Source organism: Symphodus melops (assembly GCF_947650265.1).
Source record: "Symphodus melops genome assembly, chromosome: 11".
Taxonomy (NCBI): Eukaryota; Metazoa; Chordata; class Actinopteri; order Labriformes; family Labridae; genus Symphodus; species Symphodus melops.
The window spans coordinates 15,141,947-15,158,329 of record NC_136701.1 but is presented as its reverse complement, the minus strand read 5'-3'; the positions used below and the strand labels follow the sequence as shown (position 1 = coordinate 15,158,329).

General features: G+C 38.6%; 1 protein-coding gene across 3 annotated transcripts in view; it reads right to left on the bottom strand.

Moving 5' to 3' along the window:
- Window positions 1–244: 244 nt before the first annotated feature.
- Window positions 245–16,383, bottom strand: part of LOC306831123 (glucocorticoid receptor-like) — a 61,573-nt gene continuing 45,434 nt past the window's right edge. For all 3 annotated transcript variants that reach the window (XM_079355040.1, XM_079355041.1, XM_079355042.1), the window contains 6 exons: window positions 15,833–15,949; window positions 12,888–13,160; window positions 10,407–10,551; window positions 8,592–8,722; window positions 5,338–5,495; window positions 245–4,807 (listed from right to left, as the gene is read on the bottom strand). In XM_079355040.1, the coding sequence (XP_079211166.1) occupies window positions 4,655–4,807; window positions 5,338–5,495; window positions 8,592–8,722; window positions 10,407–10,551; window positions 12,888–13,160; window positions 15,833–15,949 (977 nt within the window). In that variant the 3' untranslated portion in view covers window positions 245–4,654. The remainder of the gene's footprint in view (window positions 4,808–5,337; window positions 5,496–8,591; window positions 8,723–10,406; window positions 10,552–12,887; window positions 13,161–15,832; window positions 15,950–16,383) is intronic.

The window sequence follows — 16,383 nt, the reverse complement described above, 5'->3', positions numbered from 1 at the left end:
TTTTCTCAGAAACATGTCCCGCACATAATGCCCTCTGTTTTTCTACTAAATAAACTAATGGAACTGATTGAGCGAGCTTTCAGAGAGGTCTGGAAGTGAAACATTAATGATGTTCAAAGCTAGGCTGTTTCTCCTTTTAGTAGTTAATAGGTCAATAGATACAAAGTTGATGGACTTTTAGATTTTATTCTTATGCACATAAATAACAATGTGAGAGGGTAGAAATAAAACATTTGCACTGTGCCTTGAAAAACAGGAAACTTTATTGTGTGTAATATTTAAACTAATCTGTTCTCAATATCCACGTTCCACCTGCCATGAAGAAAACATTCTCCAAGTCGTTTTCCAGCACAATGCCAAATCCAATGTCAAAGAACAACACAGGTAACTGAATTCAACATTTAATCAAATAGGTGAAAATATCGACACTGACTACAGAAGAGGTGTATTACAGAAGTAAAACAAGCTATTGTTTCTTTTAAACAAACATTTTATGTTTTTTGGTTGTTTTTACATCAGATTACATTTACAGAACTGAAATATGAGCGAAACAGACTTCAATGAAAGCCATAGCCATATGTACCAGTGAAACCTGATCTGCCCTTAATCTTTAAAGATCATATTTGCATGTATTTTATACAAAATAGAATTTATCAACCAATATGAGGGTAGTGCAATTCTGTCAGGCTCTGGTAGATTTACTTTCACATGGAGATTCAACTTTTTTTGTGACCAGTAAATCCTCACAACAATATACATGGGAGCCAAAAGCCTGGACCTTTTACAAAACATACCTTTCAAAACAAAGTAAGTACTAGAAATTGGATAAGTGCTACTTAAAATGTAACTGCTTGAATACTTCTGTTTGTTAGTTGTGTTTTTTTTTCTTTTTCTTAATTCTCCTCTGCTTTGGTCACTTACACAACACAAAAACCTCCTCCAGTCTGTCGCACCCACCCTCCCCCCACTCCCTCGTTTCTGTATAACTTTAAAACACAGTTAGCATTCATGTGGACTTTCCCATTGACTCTTAGAATGTACATTTACTTCACAAGACAAAACATGTTTAACACTTCCTAATGTATTCAACACGTCTACCTTATCAAACACAAATGAAAAAAATATGTACTTTCTCGAGTCATTCAATGTACAAAAAGGATTGGGTAAAATAATTCATATCAAAGAGGATCAAGCTGATGTATTCAAAATCACAGAAAATATTGTCTTTATTTTTTTACTTTTTTTTTTTTTTTTTTTTTTACAATACATCAATCTCCAAAAGTATTTATATTTGATAAGGGTTTATCTATTTCCTGATTTAAAATCTTATTTCTATGGCTCTCTGTCTCCCTTTCGCAAGGCCTTTAATCGGACAAGTAGTTGAAAGGTAAAAGAAAAAGTGTATCGGAGTATAGAGGCTATGTAAAAATAGTTTGTAATAATAGACAGTTTACATTGCACTGTTTATGTCGGCGCTGCTATAAACACCTATGGCCATTTAGAAACGAGCAGGGTTTAGGTTACATCAACACGTTAAAGCTGGTTTTCGAAGCACCACCAACGGGAAACGACTGTGTATGCAAAAGTTACCAAAACAAAGAGATAGTTTTCTCAAATATTCCCCAGAATAATCCACAATGACGTGAGCGGATTGTTTTTTTTTTGTTTGTTTTTCTTTTTCTCACAGCACAAGGCCACTTGAGCGAGTAAGCAGGTGAAAGCTGAAAGCCTGCACAGTACATGACCATCCTTTTGGCAGAATGGCTGATTAATAATAACATGATGGCTCATACTGAATAGTGGCTCTTATGCGGCCAGAGCCCACTGTGCTGTTTGCTGTAAGTAACACACAAATGAGTAGTCTCCATGGCAACCTGCTTCCTGGTCTGGTAACTGCAATTCAGGATCATGGGTGGAGGGGTGAGGAATGAGTACCATTCACAATAAAGGGCTGAGAATGTATAAGGTCGACATTGTAGGCATAGAGGCAGTTACAAGAAACACTGAGGAAAATAGAAGCATATCTGCTAAGAGGGGGGCGGATTGTGTTTGTACAACTGTGCAGTCAGTGTTTTGGTTTGGCCATCACATTAGTTGGTTCACATACGTTTTTTTTTTTATTATTATTACAAATGCACCAAGTGCTGACCACCACCTGTTTGACAGCAGCAGATATTCCTGCTGACCCTGCAATCTTTAAAATACAATGTGTTTGTGCATGTTCATAAAAAGTCTACACACTTTTTTTCGGGTAATAACAATCAGTAAGTTTAAGCTGGTGTCGGTGTGATACTGGACTAAAGGAGCACTCTCCAGCACGGTAACAAGAACCACATTGATGTTGAATTCCATCTGAATAATTACTCCAGGAAAGGAGGCATAAAATATCTCTTTAAATACATTTGGCACTACTGGATCACATCGAGGTGATGTCATCATTCATAGCCTGAGCTTTGATTCACAAATTTCATTGACCACATGTCCATGTTAATCCAAAAAAATAAACCAACTTTAAGAGATTAAGTCTGAGAACAGAAGTTCCATCGATTTTGGGTGTTTCTATTTTACATCTCATATAAAAATTATATATTTCTGTTTCATTATCTTAATAGCCATCTTTATATGTTGGGCTGGTCAAAAAGTAAATACCTCAGTAGCTGTTGATGTAAACACGAACCTGATTATATGATGTATTTGATGTGGAATGGCATACTTCACAGACAGAAATGTTTTTTTTGTGGGAGCCTTACATGGGGATGCTGATTGAACTAAACTGGGTTCGGATTGATTTGCTTACTAAACTTGGAGCTATTCAGCCATTCTAAAATCATCTCAAATCATTCACTTAATGTCCATAAAGGGTACATCAGCATTTATTTCCAGTCCAATTTGGTCATGCTCTCATTTCTGATGGTTGGACCAGGTAGTCTGGCCTGGTAGGTCACTCCAAGGGAGATCCAGAAAACTACATTTTGAAGTAAGTTTGAATGAAAGCCAAAATAGAAACGCAGTGGAAATGAAGCCACAAGCAATTATGCAATTGCATATCAATAAATTGAATGAGAATTTGTTGAAATTGTCACTCCAATTAACAACTGACCGAGTATTTTAGCCCTAATAAAAATAAATGTTAAACAACATTAGACAACCTTGTTTTAATTCCAGTGATGTCCATCTCTAAAGCTTGTTAGATTGTTTATCTAGGAGATCCTGATGTGTCATTTATATTAACTTTCTTTATATAATATTAATCTGGATCCTCTAAAATTAGGCAATACTGATTGAAGATACAGTACAATTAGCAAATCGACTTCACATGGGGAAAAGGGCAAACACATGCAATGTGTTTGTGGGACATCAAAACACCTTTTCATTCTTTTCTGTCGTTTATAATTTTTTCATTCTTCTGACGACCTAATCCTCATGATCAAGAGCTTAATAGTTCATACTGATGTACATATCCTATTTGTACCATATGTTGTTTTCCTATGATGCACATTTAGATGCACAAGAGCTGCCCACAATAAAAACACCAGAGCAGTTTGCTTGAGAAAAAAAGAAAACAAACAGGAAAAAGATGCAGACGGGTGTCAAGGTTAGAATCTTTTGCAAAACAACATGGGTTTATATAGGATGGCTTTGAAAGCTAAAAGGCACTGTTTTCCCTTCTCAGATACATCCTGTGTAAACATTTCACTGAGTGAGTGTGTGTCCTCGTATATATTTTCTATGTTAGTGTGCGTAAGTGTGTGGTCAGAAATGAATAAAACAGAAGAATATTCCTCGAGCTGATGATTTTCTACCATTGGTCAGATACTAAGTCGGATTCTACAATTTCAGAGAAGATAACTGATTCGCAGCTCAAAAGAGTTCATCCTTCACTCCCTGGGTGCAAATAAGAAACAAATAGACTCTTCAATGTCAGAATGAGTTCTAATTTCTCTGTGTACCACCTTCAATGCCGAGTTCTCTGGAAATCAAAAAGACCTGAACACTACATTCTGTGCGCAGTGGAGCGGTGTGGGGCAAACACTGATGAGCGAGGCAGTTGAGCAGAGTAGCAGTGGGATTGAACTTGGGGCAAGCTTCAACAGGCTGCTCATCGGGTGAGCAGGACAGCAGGGTGAGAGTCATGTCGATGGAGGGAAAAGGTGTTCCGAGGAGTTGTTTTGTCAGCGATATCAGCAATAAAACAGAAGTGGCCGGAGAGAAATTAGGCAGGCAGCAACCGAATGAAACTGCATTCGATTGGTGAGGACAGGGCTGTGGACGGAGGGGGGGGGGGTTGCCTTTTTGCCAACATGCCAGCCAATATTTCTTCTCTGGAGGAAAACAATTCTTCCTGTTTAGTCAAGAAGGATGGCTTCAAGTCAGCTGAGAGCCCTCCCAGCATAGTTTAGCCAAACCTTAGAGAGGATAAGAAGGCATGAGGCGGTAGGTATTGTGCTCCCAAATTTGGCTAAATGGTTGGTGGGGTGTCGTAGAATTCCAATGGGGGGGGGGGGGGGGGGGGGCCTGGGAAAACTGGAGGAATCGAAACAGAGAAGTAGGGGAGGCAGGACAAGCCAAGGCTTAGAGCTTTACGGGAGAAATCTCGGGGGCCCCAGAGAGGAACAGGGCTGAATTTAAGGCATTGCTTCACAGTTTAAGGCAGTCATTTCTGATGAAACAGCAGAGGCTTGACGCTCCCGTCTTTGAATTTTGGTATCTGGTTGGTGATGATCTCTGCCAGCATCTCAGGGAATTCCACGCTGAGGGTTTTATTCACAAAGGTGTAGAAACAGATCTGTAGAAGACCCTCCACCATCTGGGGAGAGATTCAAGGGAGGAAGAGACACAGACAGTTTAAGGAGACTATTGGATCATTAAAAACGTTTGGGGTTTTTTTTCTTTCTTTTTTTTGCAGGATTATCTTGAAATAAGCCTCAGGTCTACATACAGGAGCTTTTTCATTCAGCAATTAATAGGCTTTATGTAGAGACGGCATGTAATGAATTCGACTGGAACATTATGCACTTAGTGGACTCTGCGAGTGTATTCTTCAGGGTTTTACATGAATGGTACAGGGAACTTAGCTGAACTCTGAGAAACTGATGCACTTTAACCACAAGCTATGAAACATTGAGTTTGACTGGCATTAAAAAAAAAGGTTGTAAGAAGAGAAGCAACAAATTGTAATTATTAGGGGTGGGACGGGTCACAAATCTCAGGGGTAGGATTGGATTTATGTCACGGATTTTTTTTTCTTCAATAAATTGTAGGCTGTGTTCCAATAATAATACAAGCAGGTCTAAAGCAGGGGCTTGTGTGTGTGTGTGTGTGTGTGTGTTTTCTAACCTCCTGCATGGAGTCCAGTAGCTTAGTTAGCTGGTAAAAGCGCTGCCAGTTCTGACTAGTGTTTTCCTCTCTCTTCACGATGGCTTTTCCCAGCTCCTTGATGTACGTCATACGGATCTCGTCAAACACTGGCTGGCTTTTCAGGCCATCTTTTGGTACTACACACACATTTACACAAACAAACAAAAATAGGCACAACAGTTAGCAAGTTTGCAGGAATGGTAAAATCAGTGAAACCCTGTGATAAAAAAAAAGACGTAAAAAATGCTACCATCTATGCTAAAATGCTAGTACATCAAACAAATCCACTGATACTGATGTGAGTCAACCATCCTTACAGCCTGACAAAGAAGAGGATATGAAATGTGATTATTTTCTATAAAGCTGCTGTCTTGATATTTTATCTTTGATTCAAAAAGAAATAAACATCTTAAGTTTGCTGAATCCCTAAAACAAAGCCATATAATTAGCTTGAAGCTACATTTTACATTTTGCTCTGCCAGCTGGACGACAGATCATGTATATATGAACATGCGTCTCAAACTGAAAATCAATCAGCTATGTTGCTATGTTTTAGTCTGATTTTCATGCAGGAAACAGCCTACGGAATTTAAACTACATTAAAATGTAGTGTTTGGAGCCCAGCGAGGACCCTTCGAGAGGCACACACAAACATGCAGGCACCTCCTAACCAGACTGCAGTAGGTTGTGGAAAATATGCTAAACTAAGGCTACAGTAGTGTAATAACTAAAAGGGGGTGTGTTTTGCAAAATCGTGAACGCGACATGAACAACTGAAACAAAAATCAACTTGCAGTCACCACAACAACTGTGTCAACACATGGCAGTCTCAATGTCAGTCTGGTGCTTGGCATCAGGCCCAGGCAAAGCCACAGTGCCTGGCGCAGAGATTACGCAAAGCCACAGAGGGCAGGACTGGGGTGAATTACTGTCTGATTTACATTAGCTGGTAGATACCACAGTGCTAGTTGTATTGGGCCTCATCATTATGCAAGTTCAGCTTTGGCAAAGAGACCATTTCTTAGAGTCTACAAACAGATTGCTCTCCTGCTCTAAACTCTGACTTCTTTACAGGTGTAGACTTCTTTCATGGGTAATAGTTAAAATAGATTTCCTATTTTGACTTGTTTTCTACATTTGTCAATGTATGGGAAAGGGTTTAAACGTTAAGACTAATTTCTCAATAAACAGGTGTCTTGCACAGAGCTATAAATTAAAATGGCCCCATAGGTGCCTTTAATTTTCACTCAGAAGCATGAGATGTGCTGACTGACAGAAACTCAATCCCTGAGGTATACAGATGGAAATAGCTCTCAGGTAGGAAAATGCAGCCAAGGCTCAGGATGGAAATGTCATTTCCTCTGCATAACCAGCACATAACATTTTAAGTGCATACTTTGAGTGAGGAGGAAAGAAGAATGCTTTCCTCCACAGCTAAGTGCAAATTTACATAATGAGAAGAAAAACGTTTGATTTTGTAACGCTTTCTTCATGCTGTGTAGTTTTTCTTTCTTTTTGCTAGATATTTAAATGGTGCTAATCACATAGTTTGACTCACAGCCAACTGCTACTGTAATTATTATTTCAGCTCTGCATGAAGAATGGAAGATGGGGAACATTCTTTAAAATCTTTTGGTCAGATTAACTCCTATAATTTACTTATTTTAAAGAAACTCAAGCAAATCCAAATGCATTTAGAATTTCAAAAAGCATACTAATAAAATACTCTCAAATCTAATTTTCGTACGGCGAAAGAAAGTCAATGAAAAGCAAAGGTTTAATTGTAATGAGGTATTTTCATATTGTACTTTTATTGAGACATTTTGGCCAAAAAGCAACTGTATTTTATCCTTCGAGATATGAATCTTAAAGTAGTCCTACATTAAATCTGATTCAGAAATGTTTTGATTTGTAATCAAACTTTGGAAGGTAATCTACGTAGACTGGACAAGGCTGCAACTGTTCCTCTGAATGTGGAGAAAATGAGCTTTGTACAGAGTTGTAAGTACCTGTGAAAAACTTCAAGATCTAATCAACTGAGTCAGTGATTTCAGAAGATGAACAAACCGTACTTTCACGGAAACACAGTTTTCAAGGAACGTTAGAGAGCCGAATAGAGTGATAAGGTTGTTGTGAAAGGCTTTCGAGGTAAAGTTCACATTTTGAAATAAAGTGATGCAGTTTTGTAGCTCTGAGAACTCGGTTTCACAACATGCTGAATGCCCCTCTTTTTTTTTTTTTTTTTTTAAACAACATAGAATTCATAGTGCATTTCAGTCTTTTGTGATGTATTGTTGTCTAATTTTTCTTTAGTAGTAATGTGGCATGAAAGAAATGCATTAAAAACATTGGAAAAAAGAAACAATAAAATCCTAACAATAGACTTGTGTTCTATGTGAAAAAAGTGTTTGGAACTTTAAAAATTCAATGGCATAATTGTGTGGTTTAAAAGAAGAAGCCCTACTGAGGAAAAGCAAAACATTTATACATGGTGCTTTCAGACAGCGGATAGTTGGACTATAGTCTACATGGGAACGAAGAAACAGGTTCTTTATGAGAAGCAGCTCAACTGGTTTAGACTGCTAATTGCTAATCTGCATTTAGAAGTGATCCTATTTAGGCAGAACTTAATGATCAAAATACACGCTTGTCAAAACCCAGTGCTGCAAAATAAACAAGGTCTGAGAACCAAACCAAACTGTTTTTCATTGCAAAAATTAAACTGCAAGTTTTGTACATTTTGTACAGTGCTGATTTTAAAGCCTGATTAGTCTCATAAAACAATACTTAACATACGTAGGAAAGGTGTTGTAACTTTATATATTTTTTATTAAGTGTTTTTTAACCATTGATACCAGTAAGTGAAAATATCTATACATCCGCCGACTCCAAATGTTCCATGTTTTTCCATTGCTAAATGCCTCATAAACCTAGTAAAACAATGCATAGATCTTTGGGCTCATTTATCTGTTCCTTCATACACGATGAGAACTACTCTACATATTACCATAATATAAATTGAAACAGCAAATGGTACACCAACCCATCCGCTTGCATCAATACGCTGAGTTAAAAAAAAAAAAGTCTGTCCCAGTCCCCTCAGTGTAATACTATCCTTCAGTGGCAGATTGAGAGTACTTGACATTGCAATAAAAAGGCTACTGTGTCGCATGATGGCTGATACAACTGTAAAAAATTGCAGTGACTTTTCAAAGGTAAGTGTTTTCCATTACCTGTGCTGAGCAGTAACAGGACCTTCATACACAGGTACTCATCATAGGACACCTGCAGTCTGACAAACTCGTTACAGATCTTCAGCATCTGCTCGCACTGCTCACTCATGTAGGGCAACTTCATACGATCTCTAAAAACAGGAGAATGACGAAAAAGGGGAGAGAAGAAAGAGAGGTCAGTGGGAAAGAGATCAGAGGTGGAGACGGGCGGGGGAGGGAAGAACGACGGACAGATTAGACTTGAAGCTCTTTCACTTATCCTGTTATTCACTTCCCAGTCAGCCCCAGCAGGGAAGCTTTACAGCTGGGCAGCTGGGACACCAGACAGTGAAATCAGGTCTGATGGCTTTCCACACCTCAGGAACACAAACTCACACACAGCCAATTTTACCTACCTCTACCTCTGAAAAAAAACCAAAAAAAAAAAAAAACACAGCACATTTTGAAGAAACCGTATGCAGCCTTGAGTTTAGAGCTGTCTTTTCATTCTGACCAACCACAGTGCTGTTGGCGCTGCACTATGTGACCTTTGATATTTATTTCAAACTTGCTTTGAGTTGTGTATTTCTATTGGAAGTGACTCTTCACAGCTTAGGCCTCTCCTTCTACGTCTTTCACAAAAAAACAAAAGAAAAAAACTTTTTCTATCTGTATCATACAGGCAGAAATAAAGACACTATGCCCATCCTGCCACAGAAGCATAGGCTGTCGAACGCAAAAAAACAACATTGTTTTCAAAGTAAAATGGTTCTTTGATCATTCTTTTAAACACAAAGATAAACAAGCCCAACCGTCAAACTCCAACACGTAAGCTTTTTTGCAGAATTGCAACAGTTAATGCTAGCTTAGCAGGAAAAGCGTGGCGTTGTGTCATTTTGTTAAAAAATAACGGACAGAAATGAACAGATCTGTCTCATCACCTTGAGTATTCAAAGTCTGACCCTCAAAAGCTGGAAACAGTGCAAACAAAAAGGCTCAGTAGATTAGCCTTGGCATGATCCTGTTTTCTCTATAGACTTCACAGACTTTGGCAAGAACAGAGACTTTCAAGTACAATTCATTTCACAGGCAGTGATTGTTTAAGTAACAAGGCTGCGTAATTAACAAGCAGCTGTATTACCGGAGGGGTCCAGGCACCACAGAAGGTTATTTACTCTACAGACCAGTATGTAATGAATGTACTTTCATTTGTCTCTGTGAGTAATTTGGTTTCTACAGGTGTTTAATTATGTGTATTATAATGAATTAGTGTGTTCCTGATAAGATTGCTTAATAAATCAAGCGGGATGTTTTGATACTTTATTTTATTTTTTTACAAGTGTGCCATTTAGCTCTGCTAGCATGTCAGCAGTCTCCCTCTGCTGTGTATGTGTGTGTGTGTGTGTGTGTGTGTGTGTGTGTGTGTCCCAGGCTAGTTGTTAAACCCTTTCTTTAGTTATAATGCTATAGTAGCCTAGCACAGAGTTAAATTGACGGATTAGTCTTTGGATAATTTGAACCTTGTTTAAGGAGATTTTCTTTTCACCACCTTCTTATGTGTAATGGTCATGTACTGTAGCACGGCCTTTATCTGCACTGTTGGCCTGTGGAGGTCGCAGACGGCCATGTGTTTCTTCTGATAAAGTATCGCCTGTTGCTTCTCTTCTCCTGATTTAACATCTTCACACGCAGAAACTGCCACATTTCTGCCAAATGTTATGTCAACAGATGAGTGAGCCAAGTGATAAGAAAACTAAGTGAAATAGCCAAGTGCATAATGAATGTGCCTGACACATTTTTGTACATAAATTTAGAACAGCTGGCTGTGATACGTACTTGTTGATGACAAGATCAGGAGCGAAGCATAGCATGCTGCCGTTACACTGCTCATACGACCTCCAACCCAGACTGAAGGACATGAGGAAGAGCCAGGAGCACTGCAGCAATGTCATCTGGTCATCCAGGTGCAGGTTGCGGAAGCCTAGGAAAGTCCAATAAAGTGTGTTAGTAAGACACACACAAAAAAAGAAATCCAAATCAGTTTAGAGCACACGATACAACACTGAAAGAGGAATAAGTGAGGGGGGGCGCAGGTAGCCTAGCGCGAGTGCGTGTGAGGCATATTCCCCCAAGTGGGCAGCCCAGGTTGAATCCGACCTGTGACTCCTTTCCCGCTTTAATTCCTAAATTTCCAATCCACAGTCTGTCTAAAAAAAAAAAAGTATTACAATCCTATAAAATAAACCTTCAAAAGAAAAAAAAATAGATATTTATTCTTTATATGTTGATCGTCAAAAATAATGACCATTCTATGAAAACAGCATTTTTACCATCACCATTGAAGATTGAAGTGTTTCTGCAGCTTGACAAAAAAGCACTATATAATATTACTGCTGGATTGATCATATTAACCTATTCTTTTTTTAATCACGATACATTATATAATTCCTTGTTCTCAAAGAAATGCAGAAACACTGAACAAAAAGAAAAAGTGATTGTCAGAAGCATCATTAAAACTAAATTACGATGCTCCACTGAAACAAAATAGATCTAGTTAAGCCAATGTTCAAATTGGACTTGAATTAGACTTCAGTTGTTTCCACACTGTCAAAACTATACAAGTGGAACTGCACATGAAAAAAGTCCTTTCACATTACATTTGTTTGAAACCATGCTTTGTTATGTAAAAGCCACCCTCACTCCAACCCCTCAGAGCTTCCCGCACTGCATCATTTTGGCAGGCCGCCAGTTATGGACAATGCTCACATAAGATGTGAGCTAGATTTGCCCCTCATTATACTGACGAACACACGCACACATACAGTTACACACACACACACACACACACACACACACACACACACACACACACACACACACACACACACACACACACACACACACACACACACACACACACACACACACACACACACACACACACACACACACACACACACACACACACACAAAGCAGCAACTGAAAAAAAAGAACGTTTTACTTCATTGATTCATTGAAGGATTTTCTTTGAGGGACCTGGCCTTTAATCTTTGGTGTGACTAATAGTAAAAATTATAGTGAGAGTGGAAAATCTCCAAGCACATACTTAAAGTGATTATCAAGTCATGTGCCTTGGTTCTCATGATAAAAACAAGCATGAATGCCTTAAATTCCAACCTTTGTGCTTCCAGTATTACTTTGTAGAAACATAACTGGTCAGTCAATGTTTTTATTTTTTTGTTTTTTTTTATACTTTCACACATGAATTTAGTTTTTTTATTTCATCAGTAAAACATTAGAATATTTATTTTCTGAACTGAACCCGCCACCATTTGATTTTAGAACCATGTTTAAGTAGGAACATGCATTTTGATAAGAACTGCAGCCACTCTTTGATTATGTTGACTTGCTTCACTTCTGAAAGGAAAAAAAAAAAGTAAATGTATTCTAAAAGATATGTGGATTATTGAAAATGCTAGTTAAAAGTTAAAAGCTGATTAACCTTGGTCACGTCCTGATAAAAATTATACCACTCTCATAAAGCAAGGTTTCAAAAGTAAATTATTCTTTGATGAGCCTCCATTATTCTGCTCTTCAGTCTATAACTGTGGATTCAGCTATTACGCAGGTCAGACTTTTTAGTGCAAGGTTGTAGGACATCTATTGTTACTTTCTAATACTGTCAATGGTATTCATAAAGAGTTATATAAAGTTATAAGTAAGAGACATGGACATTTATACAATGGCCACCAATTAAGGCAAACATCTGGCTGCCAGCCAGACTTTCATTAAATCATCCAATTGAGTGAACTAAGCTGCACTCAGATCCTTTATTGAAGCTGCAGGCCAAATCTGAATTACCCTCAATTGTGATGTATAAAGTGATGTATAAACACCTGTCGTAATCTCTATTTACTCAAGGCTGTGAAGAAACCATGTTGAGTTTATGAAATCAAACAGGTTACTTGTGGCAACTTGCTAACAATGCTGGCTAGCAGTTGTTCTGCTAACTGGAGGGCAAAAGAAAACTTTCTCTTGTTGTATATAAAAAGCCACATTTGGAGCGTTGCATTACACAGCCAAGGACATCTTCCATTTGATCTAAAAAGAAATGGAACTTCCTATACCAGCTGCATTCAAGGTTTAAAAAGAAAGAAAAATTACTTTATTTTCGATCAGTCACTTGACCCACTTCAACATCCATGAGTCTCAATTACAATCTAGAAATACCACCAACAACACTACCACTTTGCTTTGGTGTTAGCATGCATGGCACCCAAACCAACATAAAGGCACTGTTAGGAGATGTTTCTTACCTGGCAGGGACTTTGCCCACTTGACTGCAGAGATGACCTGCTGTCCTCCCAACCTGTTCAGAGTGCTCATGAGCCGCGACGAGGTGTCAGGCAGCGTGCTGTCATATCCCGAGTAGAGGATCTCTGGCTCGATGGCCTTGAGCACAGACAGCATGGTGGGCACGAGTTGGGGCATGCACCTGGGGATGACTGGAACGGGCATGTTGTTGAGAGGCTCGGACGATCCAGCAGGTCGCTGCACTTTCATCTTGATCAGCTTCTTGTTTTTCCTTGCTGCGAGACAGGGCAGGACGGAGGAGGACGATTAGAAGAAGACATGCATGTTTGATAAAGGATAGTAAAGTGCTAAATGTGCTAACTAAATTATTTCGTCGTATCACATCATATGGTGCTATAATGTGTTATAATGAATTTTATCATACCATATCAAACATTGCATTGTTTTCTATTGCACCTTTATGTATCCTATAATATTGTTATATATGGTAAAATATTGTACGGGGTTGTATTATATTGTATCAGTTGATAACTATTTTGATTTTATTGACTTATAAGGTATTTGATATGTACTGTCTAGTCCTCATATGATTTTATTGGAAAGACCAAAAATCCAAGCCTATCTGTTTTAGACCAATACATTAATCTGATGTGCTGTGGATTTTACTGACCAGATGGATATTTGTCAGGTAAGTGGTAAGTATGTGTTATGGTTGTCAGATTGAATGGCTACCCTAGCCAAAACCTACAGACCATAGACTGTAAATATGTTCTTTTAATGTCTGGAGGTTGCCACTTGGTGCAAACTCTGGTTAAAAGTGCACATATGTCAGTGCCTGTCAAGGGGGCAATAAAGCTTCACTTTTGAACAATGGGAAGCAGGGGTAGACGGGCTGTCCACATTTATATATAATTGGTCACCATGACATACTGATATGTGCCAAATCTTAAGCTGTAACATTTCTGATTCACTAAAATAAAACCATTCAATTTATCTTTTATGTTTTTACTCTAAGTTCTCTTGGCAGAAAAATATGAGTCTGGGCATTGTTTACTGATTTCATTTTCTCCCTCTATACTGTATGTGAAAAACATGTCAGGAGTTGAGAGGTTACTGTGAAAAAAACATGTTTTTTTCCTACTCTACCTTTTTTAATTTCCTCTTCTGGCGTTTCTATGGCAACTAAGAGCCTTTCTGGTGGGAGTGTGTCCACTGATGCACTAATGTCCATCAAAACCATCTCTCTTTCTGTTTCTCCCTCTGTGTTTGAAACGGCTTTCACCTTTGTGTGATAAACACTGGACTGTTTACAAGTAATATCACTAAACGCTGAAACCAGACAACAATCCAAGTCTATGCTATGTGACATCACAGTGGATGATGTGCTGATCAATAAGTGTGAGGATGTGGGGCCCCTACTGTATATTCAGCTCGGCCTGCATACCCACACACACGCATGCACACACGCATGGGTATGCGACTAACACCAGCTGATCCACACCGCCTTTTTTAAAGATTTTTATTTTTGGCCTTTATTATAGGAAAGTGGATAGAGGCGGAAATCAGGGAGAGAGACATGCGGGGAAATGGGCCACAGGCTGGACGCGAACCCGGGTCGCCCGCGTGAGGACTGAGCCTCAATACATGGGGACGTGCGCACTGCCGCTGCGCCACCAGCGCCCCTGCACACACACCGCCTTTTTTAAAACTTGGTTTGAATAATAATTTTCTGGATGACGTTTATCAGCAATTTTTTAACTTTGAGGATAACACAAAATGAGGACAAAGTAAGTACGCTATAAGGGTTATACTTGATAGTAACTATTAGTTAAAAATGCTACGAAAACCGCATATCTTTTCATGAAAATAAAAAAAACTAAAATCAGTATCAGAACACATTGTTTACATAAAATAATGTATCATCAAGTACAAGTCAATGTGCCATGCTCACATTTACGATACCAAGAAGATTGTTAACACTGCAAAGTTCCATCTACTGAGCTGCAGTATTTCTTGAGAGAACACTGACTTTTCTTATGAATGGCTGTGGTGACCACTTGAGATGGAAATAGGAGTGATTTTTCTGTACCGTGTGCAAGTGGTTCAAGCAAAAAAAAAAAAAAAAATACTTTCTGAGGTTGGAGTGGGAAAAAACATTTGCAGGATAACAGAGCAGGTGTATGATTTCATCATATATATGATGACGTACAGTATAATGATTGAAGGTGATTTTTAAAAATTGCTGACATTTTAAGCGCTGTTTCCACCAAGCGGTCTGGTATGGATCAGCACAGTTTGGTATGGTTTAGTTTGGTAAAATCAGATCCTGTTTGCGTTTCCACAGCCAACTGTGCCATATTTGGTAGCGTTCGAAATACTAATACATTGCATTGATTTATTTAAATATTCCAATATGACTTGTATAAAGGGAAACCACACATAAAAGTGGTGTCCCATTCTTCCTCATGAAAGTTGCTCACAGGGTACATTGGCAGAGAAGCTACCACAGGCTAGGTACCCATTCAATCCTTTTTCCATTAGAGCACGTCCAGCAGCCTAGCAAGCTGACTTACTGATGGCTCCGAGTACATGAAAGGGAAACAATATTTTAATAATATAACTCTTATAGACTTTTCTAATGCCATTGGACTGAATTTATTAAATTCATAGTTTAAAAAAAAACACAAGAGGGACTCAAGGGTTTTTTATGACGTCAAAGAAAAACGTATTCATGGCTTTATAGCTGCTCTTTCCAATAAGTGTATATGGGAAAAATGCTTTAAGGGCCAGTTGAATCATATGTTTAACGGGAAATGTGCACTGCATGAAAGCAGCCACTTTGCTAAAATTCTCCACAGCGCACATGTTCCACTTCAGCTGAAAATACCACACAAATGTCAGTCTCTATTAGTCCTGACATGATTTAAAGACGGCTCACACTTTTTACCTTCCAAGTTCATTCCGGCTTGAAGACATTTCCTGAAGCGGCATGCCGGGCAATTCTTCCTCCGGATCTTATCGATGATGCAGTCATTTCTCCCTGCACACAGGTAATTATGCTGGCCTGGACAGAGGAAGGAGAAGGATTATTGTAAGCGGTGTGTACTATGACCACAATAACCTGTTGATTCTACAGTAAGCCTAACAAGCCTGTGGCATCCTAACGTTGTTTACAGCCCTCACTCCTTCAAGTCTGTACTTAGAACACTTAGCATAATTCCTGATTGTGTAAAGAGCTATTTCAGCCAAACAATCAGACACAGCCCACATTTAAATTGTGGCTTACAGTATGTAGTCCAATTGGTTCTTTCACATAGCTAAGAATCCCTTCCCATTGTATCACTCTTGCTAGCTGAACTGACTACTACTGATAAGTATATGGGAAAATAAACCCATGCAAAAGTTAATTTAGAGACAAAATGTGCCTAGTTCAATGTTATCTGAAGAAGTCTTGAGCTTTCCTGTTACTTTTTTTTTCACATCAGGTTTCAAATAATT